The sequence below is a fragment of the Cebus imitator genome, unplaced genomic scaffold, assembly GCF_001604975.1.
Source record: "Cebus imitator isolate Cc_AM_T3 unplaced genomic scaffold, Cebus_imitator-1.0 Scaffold665, whole genome shotgun sequence".
In the NCBI taxonomy this organism is placed as follows: domain Eukaryota; kingdom Metazoa; phylum Chordata; class Mammalia; order Primates; family Cebidae; genus Cebus; species Cebus imitator.
The window spans coordinates 188,566-199,379 of NW_016107980.1; the positions used below are offsets into that span (position 1 = coordinate 188,566).

At 36.4% G+C, this 10,814-nt stretch overlaps 1 protein-coding gene across 15 annotated transcripts in view; it reads right to left on the reverse strand.

Annotated features, from left to right (window-relative positions):
- Positions 1-10,814, reverse strand: part of RBM26 (RNA binding motif protein 26) — a 94,701-nt gene that overhangs the window by 64,139 nt on the left and 19,748 nt on the right. For all 15 annotated transcript variants that reach the window (XM_017518252.2, XM_017518251.2, XM_017518257.2 and 12 more), the window contains exons 2-3: positions 3,090-3,208; positions 1,670-1,806 (exon numbers count right to left, since the gene is read on the reverse strand). In XM_017518252.2, coding sequence (XP_017373741.1) covers positions 1,670-1,806; positions 3,090-3,208 — 256 coding nt within the window. The remainder of the gene's footprint in view (positions 1-1,669; positions 1,807-3,089; positions 3,209-10,814) is intronic.

The window sequence follows — 10,814 nt, forward strand, 5'->3', positions numbered from 1 at the left end:
AAAAAAAAAAAAAAAAAAAAAAAAAAAAAAAAAAAAAACTGATTGGGATGTTGTATGTGTGTATCTGAAAATATATAAATATATATGAGTGAAAATATATTCAGATAGAGATAAAAATACATTTGAGAATTACACAAAAATATATTATTTATATATAATCTGAAAAAAGCATAAAAGGAGAAAAAACAAAGGTCACAACAGCAACATCTCTTACAATCTCAAAAATAACAGGAGCTACCATTTACTGAGAACCTACCATGTGCCACGTGTGAGGAATAAATAATGTATATAAAGCACCAATCACTTTAACATTTCCATTTCCCAGCTAACTACAATGAGACTCAGAAAAGTAATGCTTTCAACGTCACAAAGCAGTGATTTGTAGAACCAAAATGTGTGTGACCTTAAGCTGGGGCTTAATGCAGAAACATATGGCTTAACTGTCAACAATGATTTTCACTAAAATTATAGGTTTTTTTTTTTTGAGACAGGGTCTTACTCAGTTGCCCAGGCTTCAGTGTAGTGCTTCGATCAGCAGACTCAGCCGCTGGGGCTCAAGCATTTCTCCCATCTTAGCCCCTCAAGTAGCTAGGACTACAGGCATGCACCATCCCCACATCACACCTGGCTAATTTAAAATTTTTTTTTCTTAGAAATGAGGTCTCACTATATTACCCAGACTGATCTCAAACTGCTGGGCTCAAGTGATCCTCCAACCTCAGCCCCCTAGAGTACTGGGATTACAGGCATGAGCCACCACGCCCACCCTGGCCAAAGTATAATCTTTTAACATCAAATTAATAAGATATGAATTATTATATGACATTAAATAAGGATGAAGAGAGAAGGTTAAAAAATATACACAAAAATTTCAAGACCTCTTGAAGTATGAAGTCATCTCCACTGTCCTATGAAGGTCCTTGTGTATTACTACCTTAAAAATAGTTCCCTACTAAATGCATACATGACAAAAGCAAACAGATCGATTGTCAACCTAATAATTTTCATAGAACAGATAATAGGACTCACATGTCTGTAAGATATTGTGCAGATTAAAAGCAGGATTGACACTATTATCCTCAGAAAGCCAGCCTGCTTGTAAGGCTGGTCTTTGGCTGGCTCCTGGGCACTTTGATTTTTTGAGGGTTCCCACTATTCCCTAATAAGACATGGTTCGCTATGCCTGAATCGTTTATGAAACAATATGGTATATGCTGAACATCTGCCTTCCTCCCAGGAGTCTGGAATTTTGGTACATACTATGTAGCCACTGTCTATGTGACCAGTCCCAAATAAGAACCCTGAGCAGAGTTTATAAGGAGCCTAATCCCCACGTGTTGTTTAGTTCATTGCTAGGGGAATTAAGCACATCTTGTGCAATGCTAAAGACTCTGGAAGCTTGTGCTTGTTTTCCACTAGATTGGCCTCGTATACCTTTTCCATTTGCTTTGCTTTGTATCCTTTTGCTGAAATATGCCAGGGCCATGAGCAACATTATAGGCAGAGTCCTATGAGTCCTCACAGAGAAGTCATTTAAACTGGGAGTGGTCCTGAGGACTCCCAACACAAAGATTAGGACTCCGATCACAAAGACAGAGAAAATAAAACTCAGTTTAGTTATTCCTCTTACGTGTTTAAACAACCTGTAAGGTACAACACAAATCCTTACCTCTTCTTTCTTTATATCTTTTTCTTGGTGTGGAAAAAATTCTACCTTCAGGCTTCCTGATGATGGCTGCTCTGGAGGAGGTAGGTAACTCTTTGTATTCACAGCATCGAAAAGTTTTTCCACAAATATCTGTGTCTCTAGAAATAAAACCAAACACCATAGATTAAAAGACATTAATTCCTCCTTCTATATATCTTATCTCTAATATGATGAAATACACTTTTGACTTTTATAAATCTAGAAAATATACTAATATCGGCCAGGCATGGTGGCTCACATCTGTAATCCCAGCACTTCGGGAGGCCAAGGCAGGTGGATTACCTGAGGTCAGGAGTTCAAGACCAGCCTGGCCAATATGGTGAAACCCTACCTCTACAAAAACACAAAAATTAGCCAGGTATGATGGCAGGTGCCTTTTGGGAGCTACCTGGGAGACTGGGGCGGGAGAATCACTTGAACCTGGGGGTTGGAGGTTGCAGTAAGCCAAGATCGTGCCATTGCACTCGATATTGTGCCACTGCACTCGAGATCACACCGTTGCACACCAGCCTGGGCAACAGAGCGAGACTCTGTCCCCCTAAAAAGAAAATATATTAATAGCAATAGCTTCCCAACCAGTTTGTCACGGCACACGTCCTGAGGCAATATTGATTCAAGTTATTTTCAGGATGGTAAGGACCGGAATAGTTGCAGCCTCTAGGACAGTCACCTCCAGCCATGACTAGTCTTCTCCATGTAGCTTACTCAGCGTGCCAAACATGAACACTATCATTATCTAGATGTGGCAAGGTGCAAAAAACTGAAAAGCAATGTGCTAGGTAAGATTCAAAGCAGCTTCCTAAGCACTATTAGCTTTAAATAAATAAGCATTCAGTTGTTTTCTTAACATTTTCACCTATGTAAGAAAAAATAACAACATGCTTAAATAAGCACATGGACATTACTGAGAGGTGGCGTCCATTTTAAATAAGCTATGGGTATACTCAATAATAATATTTAATTTTGCTAAAATTAGGGCCTCTTACCGAGTTCCTTTAATATTCTGTTGATAATCTTATTTTAAATAACATTTTTTTTCTTTCTTTTTTTAAGACAAGAGTCTCACTCTGTCACTCAGGCTGGAACACAATGGCACGATCTTGGCTCACTGCAACGTCTATCTCCTGAGTTCAAGCAATTCTCCTGCCTCAGCTTCCCGAGTAGCTGAGATTACAGGTACTCACCATCATGCCCAGCTAATTTTCATATTTTTTGTAGAGAAGGGGTTTCACCATGTTTGGCCAGGCTGGTCTTGAACTCCTGACCTCAGGTGATCCACCCACCTTGGCCTCCTGAGTGCTGGGATTACAATGTGAGCCAATGTGCCCAGCCTTAAATAACTTTTTAAAATATAGTCGTATTTTCAAACCAAAGATCTTACCTTTCTGAAGAAATACATCCAGCTGATCAATACATAATGCCTTTAACTCTTTTTCACTTTTGTCTTTCTTTACCAAAGCCAGAACATACTTTGCTAGGGCAGATGGATCTGCATCACAGCTAAAGAAGAAAACAATGTTAAAAAAATTTTAGCCAACTGCACATTCCACAAATTCTAGTTGCAAACTGAATTAGTGAGAATGATAATAGTTAAGTGAGTTAATACACGTAAAAAGCACCTGGGTCATGGAGTACAATGAAGAAATTTAAGTTCTTCTCTTTACACTAACACTCCTTAATGCTATGTGTAGCTATTTTATTTCTTAAAAACATACCCATCAGTATATTAGTTTAAACAGTGAAAAAAGAAAGCCTAGAAATAGATCCAAATACACTAGGAATTCAGATTTTATAAAAGTGACATCCAAACCAACAAAGAAGAGATAAATTAAGCAATAAACAGTATTGAAGCCAGACACAGTTACTCAATCCTGTAATGACAGCACTTTAGGGGTCCAAGGTGGACAGATCACTTGAGCTCAGGAGTTCAAGACCAGTCTGGGCAAAATGGGGAAACCCAGTCCCTACCAAAAAAAAAAAAAAAAAAAAAATTAGCCACTCATGGTAGTGTGTGCTTGCAGTCCCAGATACTCAGGAGGCTGAGGGGGAAGAATCATCTGAGCCTGGGAGTTCAAGGCTGCAGTGATCTGTGATCACATCACTGCATTCCACCCTGGGTGACGAAGTTAAGACCCTATCTCAAAAAGAGAAAAGAAGAAGTACTGAGACAACTTGGCAGTTACCTTTTACAAAATGAACTTGGAAACACATTAGAGGAAAACACAATTTATTTAATCCTGGAGTAAGAAGGCAAAAAATCCATGCATCAAAAAAGCAATGTGATTACATTAAGGGGGAAAAAAAAAAAAAACACCTCAGAATGAAGAGTCAACAGACAAATGAAAAACAAGCTCAGTTTATCTTATCACAAAAAGGCTAATTCCCCTAACCCAAAATGTTTCTATACCAAGACCAACATTGTAAGAGAAAAAACACAACGGATATGAATAGATATTAAACTATAAAAACAGTAAAAATGACTTTAAATGAGTAAAACTTCAACCTCACCCATAATACGCATTTAAGTTATACTGAAATATTTTTCAGTTATCAGGTTGGCAAAATCCAATAAATACAAAAATGTATTCTGGTGGCAAGACTAAGGAACAAGCAGTTTTAAAAATGAGCTGGTGTGAATAAACTGGTAGCTGACAGGGAGAATATTCTGTCAGTATGAAGGTCACAAATGCAATTTATGTCTATGAATTTATTCTAGAGATATACTCACATGTTCAAAATGGCATGTGTACAAGTTATTCATTGTGATATTGATTGTAAAATCAAAAATGTGCACATGTCCATTTAGAGAAGACTGGAAAAATAAACTGTATTAAAATCCAACATGTAGCAAAAGGACACAAGAAAAAGGTAATGAAGTTTTCAACCCTTAAAAAAAATCTTCATATCAATTTATTAAATTTAAAATGCAAGACAGAGAAAAGATTTGTATAGTATTTCCCATTTGTGTTGGGGGAGAAGAGAAATCTGGCTTATACATATGTGAAAGGATAAATAACGAAACTACAGCTGTTTGGGCAGGATGATAGTAGGAACTAAGTAAAGGAGGGACTGGGTCAGAAGGGAAAGTTTTTTTTTAAAAAATAACTTTATGTATTCATAGGGTACAATGTTGATATTTTGATACACTGATATGCAATGTGTAATGAACAAATCAGCATAATTAGCATATCTATCACCTAAAACATTTATTTGTGTTGGGAACATTCTTCTCTTCAAGCTATCTGAAAATATAAAATTAACTATAGTTACCCTACAGCGCTAAACAACACAAGAACTTACTCCTCCAATCCAGCTGTAATTTTTTATCTGTTAACCAACCTCTCCCTATCTCCCTACCACCCTTCCCAGCATTTGGTAACCACTATTCTACTTTCTACTTATATGAAATCAACTTACTTAGCTTCCATATATGAGTGATAACATATAGCATTTATCTTTCTGTGCCTGGTTTATTTCAATTAACATAATGTCAGGACGGAAAATTTTTGACGTCTGAACCATTTTCATCCAATTCAAAAAAATGATATAATTGTTTATAAGTTAAAATAATAATGTAAGATTTTACAAGTCAGAGTAAATAACAATAAAATAATAGCAGGAATTACTAACACCTAGTTTGTGCCGTGAACTGCGCTTCTAAATTTACATACTATATTGGGCTCTTACTTTACTGATAAAGAAAGAGGCTGAGAGAAAAGCTAAGCAGACTGCCCAAGACTATATAGCAAGGATCAAGGTTTAAAATTAAATCTCATACTCCAAAGTCCACATTCTTAACCACCACACTAGACTGCCTCTTACAAAGTGCCAGAAACCTGACTTCCAATTTCCTTTTTAAACACCTAGTTACAGCCACTCCCTATTCACCTAATTACTTCTTTTAACAGTTCCTGTGCTCACCTCTTCTGTACTCTCTCTCCTTCTCAGTTTAATTTTCAAAGACCATTATTTCAAGCAGTTTCTAAACAATGCCTCAATCATGTATGACTCCTTGTCCTCTTACCATCCTTTCATCTACCCAGCTGGGCAAAATGCCAACCAAGAATCAACCTCTCAGCTTAGATTTAATTTCATAGCTTGGTAGCATAAAAACAATGGCTTAATTTCACACCAATAACATACATGAGGTAAGTAAATAAGATTTTCCAAGGATACTGATGATAAAAAAATGATTAACAATAATAGCTTTAAAAAGATATAATAAAACCAGGTGCTGTGGCTCACGCCTGTAATCCCAACACTTTGGGAGGCCGAGGCGGGTGGATCACGAGGTTAACAGATGGAGACCACCCTGATCAACATGGTGAAACACCGTCTCCACTAAAAATACAAAAAATTAGCTGGGTATGGTGGCGTGTGCCTGTAATCCCAGCTACTCAGGAGGCTGAGGCAGGAGAATTGCCTGAACCCAGGAGGCGGAGGTTGCGGTGAGCCGAGACCGCGCCATTGCACTCCAGTCTGGGTAACAACAGCGAAACTCTGTCTCAAAAAAAAAAAAAAAAGATATAATAAAGATACTAGGAAATCACAGTAGGAAGATGACTACAAATGAGCACGGGGAAAGATAGTAGTTCATTTGAGGAAAAATAGATACATACATGATATATTTGACATGACACCCTTCAATCCGCTTTTACTGCTTATTTGTTAGCAATTTTAACTAATAATAAACACAAAAATAATAAACACAAAATAGAGATTCTACATGTTCTACCTAAAGTTGAAATGGAGAATGTTAATAAAATAATGAATACACATTAAAGAAAGCTAGCAAATACCACAAGACATATAGAAAACATCTCTACTCCTATATGTTTCTGGCATATAATAGTTCTATAAGAGTAAAGAGTAACATAAGTCATTGAATCAAAAAGTACACCTTAACGAGTGTACGGCTTTGTTTGCACAGAATCCGTACTGAGAAACTTGACTGTAAGTCAATCAACAGGCCAATTCAACAGTTTTTATTTTGCTTTATTATAAAGACCACAAAGGTAACTGATAAAGTGTCAGAGATAAGAGCTACTTTCTTAAGGAACTAGTACAGTTTACTGTACATGCTGTAAGACACCCTTGATCAACATCATTGTGGTTGTTTTACAGTACATCCTCAAATTCTTCACTCCTCCCTTCAGAAAGGTAGAACCTAATTTCCTACCCTTTGAGCACAGACTCAATTTAGTGACTTGTTTCTAAGAAATCACCTGCTATGCCCCAAGGACACTCCAGCAGCCTTATGGAGAACACTATGTGGCAAAGAAATGTGGCCTTCAGCCAACAGCTAGCAAGAAACTGGGGCCTCTTATCAATAGCAACATGTGGGCAAGCTTGTAAGCAGATTCCACAGTCCCAGCACAACCTTAAGACTATAGCTGTGCCCAGTAGCTTGACCACAATCTCATAAGGAACACTGATTCAGAAATACCCAGCTAAATTGCTCCCAAATTCCTGACCCATAGAAACTATAAGATAATAAATATATGCTGTGCCACTAAATTTCAGGGTAATTTGTTACTCAGCAATCATGGATCAACTTTTCTTGTAAATCTATTAACATTTATTTACAAAGACTTTAATAATACAGAGATTTTTTTTTAAAGACTTTCACTTTTTCTTCCAAAAATTTAATTCAATATATTTATTTCAACATTTTTTTTAACTTATTTATTTATTTTTAAAGACGGGGTTTAACCATGTTGGTCAGGATGGTCTTAAACTCCCGACCTCAGGTGATCTGCCCACCTTGGCCTCCAAAGTGCCTGGATTACAAGCGTGAGCCACCATGCCCGACCTTATTTCAACATTTTAAAATATGATTTACGATACATTAAATTTTTGTTTTATCATAATGAGCATGGAAATACTCAGATCTATGATGAAGTAAGCATGAAGAATTGGAACAATAACTTTTTGATATATCTAGAGATATAATTACGTCTGGCCATCTGGTAATGCTGTATGAGACCATGAAACAGATAAACTGAATAAGCACAATCAACCAGACATCAACCAAACTAGACATCAAGTTAAACACATTTCAATTTACTGGAAATCATTATGATACATAATACTATTACTGTGTTTTATTGCAACTGCTGTAAATAAATTCAGTCTATACTGAGTCTAAATGCTGTAATTTGATCTAATATTGGTTTGTTGTAGTAAATTTTCAACTTGTTAGTGGTTTTTCCAGTAAGTTATCTGTCATTTTTCATTTCTCTCAATGAAATACATCTGTTTCATTCTCACATCATTATTTTTTAAATGGGACACTTAAAAATGAATTAAAGTGGGGGCTGGGCACGGTGGCTCACACCTATAATCCCAGCACTTTGGGAGGCCGAGGCAGGTGGATCATGAGGTCAAGAGATCAAGACCATCCTGGTCAACAAAGTGAAACCCCATCTCTACTAAAAATACAAAAATTAGCTAGGCATGGTGGCGTGTGCCTGTACTCCCAGCTACTTGGGAGGCTGAGGCAGGAGAATTGCTTGAACCCAGGAGGCGGAGGTTGCGGTGAGTCGAGATCGCACCATGCACTCCAGCCTGGGTAACAAGAGCGAAATGCTGTCTCAAAAAAAAAAAAAAAAAAGAATTAAAGTGTTAGCAGCTAAAAATCTAGAGAAAAGCTTTTGTAATATTATAATTATTATGATCTATAAACCACAGCAAGACAGAATTCCAGAAGAATCTCTGCTCAACATCTTCTGTAGAAACAATCTGAACTGAATCAAAAACCATTATCCGCAATAGCCACAACAAATAAACTACCATATTCAGAAGTTCTAAATCCTTGAAATTGTCTCAAAGGCAGAAGACTTAACATTTGTAAAGAGTTCATTTATATATGAAATTATATAGTAGAAACAGTGGTTATAATTTCGGCAAAACAACTTAATTAGCATTTAGAAGGCAATTTTTCTTAAGTTCTACAAGTTCCATTTTTAGTTCAGTATTTTTGAAAACAAAAAGCCGAGTAAAAAATATGGACCACAGAAATTTAATAATATACTAAAATGTTACGTATCAGGAGTCAAAAGGCAAAACATGTTCTCTTTTCTATTTGTCCTAAGTGTTATGTTATCTGAACATCTAGTAATGAAGTTATGCAAAGTCAAAAACATTCAAATTAGCTAATTTTAAAAACTATATTCATATAGCAAGTGGTTTTAAAAAATTATCTCCATGGCTAGTAAGACTGTTCAAGGTACTTTACTACTAGTTGCCATTGCTGATAAAAGGTTTGCAATTTGAATTAATATATATCTTGTCAGAGCTAGATTTTACTGCTGCTATACTGCTAACATCCTGAAAATGTGTGAAAGAAAAAGTAGAGCTGAAATCGCCTTACAAATCAGGGAAAAAAAAGAATCAAGTTTTGAAAAGTACTTCTCAGCTTCCACAAACAACAGAATCTACCAATGAAGTATGATTCTGACCACCAAGTGTTCCAATTGCAATTACTCTTCTATGTGTGTGTTGGGGCTCATGAGGGGGGCAGAATATAAACAAAAGCAAAAACTAAAATAAGGCAGGCATGAGATCTGACTTAATATAGCATTTGCAGAAAGCAAAAAGAAGGTAAACAACTTAAGTACTTTAGTATATGGTTAAAAGTGTGAAATGGCAGGGGGAAACATAAATTATAAACACGCAATAAAATAGAAAGCTGAGAACTAGAGAGGAGAGTGCTGTTCTCCTATGCAGTACAGAGTGCTAGTGTTTTTAGTTCTAGGTGCCACCTTTATAAATGCATAAACATACTCAAACAGATTCTTAGAAAATGATCAAGATGGTAAATGGATGCCATTATTAGATGTTTTTCTAGGGATTCTCAGCCTAGAGAACTGAAATGTCAGAGAGAACTTGGTAAGTTTTCAAATAATTGAAAGGTTATCATAAGGAAAAAGGATTACATTTATCCAGTATATCCTCCAAGGAATATAACTAAAGCCAGTAAGTAGAAGCAGTCAAACAGGTTTTGACTTATAATAAGAGACAGACCTTTTTTTTCTTTTTTTTTTTTTTTTGGTAATCAGAGGCCTCCCAAAGGCAGAATAAATTGCCTGAAAGAGGGTTCTCCACCATTAGAATGGTTTCAATCATAGTCTGAACAGCTCTTGGCAAATAAGCACTGGATTGGATAGTAAATCATTCACAAACATGAATGAGCATAATCATTAGGCTTAAACTTGTCCATGAGATGTTGTGCAAATATATGAAATATAATACAGTATCTGTTCAATTACTGACCTACATATATTAATAAAAAAGCGTTTTTAAAAATTTCACTACAGAAATTTTACTATATGTCATGTAAAAATGTGCTCTGAAGAAAAATCTAGGTTGAAAGGATAAAGTGTAAAGGAGAAGAAGGGAAGAAAGGTAAGGAGAAAGAAAACTTTGAAAATGAATATTATTTAAGACCATCAAGGAAGGACTCTGTTGAAGTGACATTTAAACAGGGATATGAATTTCGATAGGAAGGGAAATGGAATGCAAGCATGCTTTATGACTATTTGGGGGAGTAAAAAAGCCTAGGCCAAGGGAATCCATCAGAAAGAACCTAAGGCCTACTTGACACATACAAGGGACAGAAGTCCAGTGAAATGGAGCAAACTGAGCATTCATGAACACTGGGGTTTCCAATTTTACTTTTCTAAGGATTTCAAATTAACTGCTTCAGTGAGCTTTGGTAAATTAAATCTCCAAATCACTATAAAGTCATTCACATCAATGATTTTAAAGACATAAAAATAAAACTTTGTCAATTCCTGTATATACTGTGTTAAGGATACAGCTAATAAGAAAGCTTTCTTTTTTTTTTTTCATTTTTTTAGGGATAAGCTCTTGCTGTTACCCACGCTGGAGGGCAGTGGTGCAATCATGGTTCACTGAAGCTTTGAACTCCTGCCAATTGATCTACCCACTGTTGCCTCCCGAGTAGCCAGCACTACAGGTGCACACAACCACACCTGGCTTGTGTGGGTGTGTGTGTAAAAATACAGTCCTACTCTGTTGACCAGATGCACACAATCGCACCTGGCTAGTGAGAGAGAGAGAGAGAGAGAGAGAGTGTGTGTGT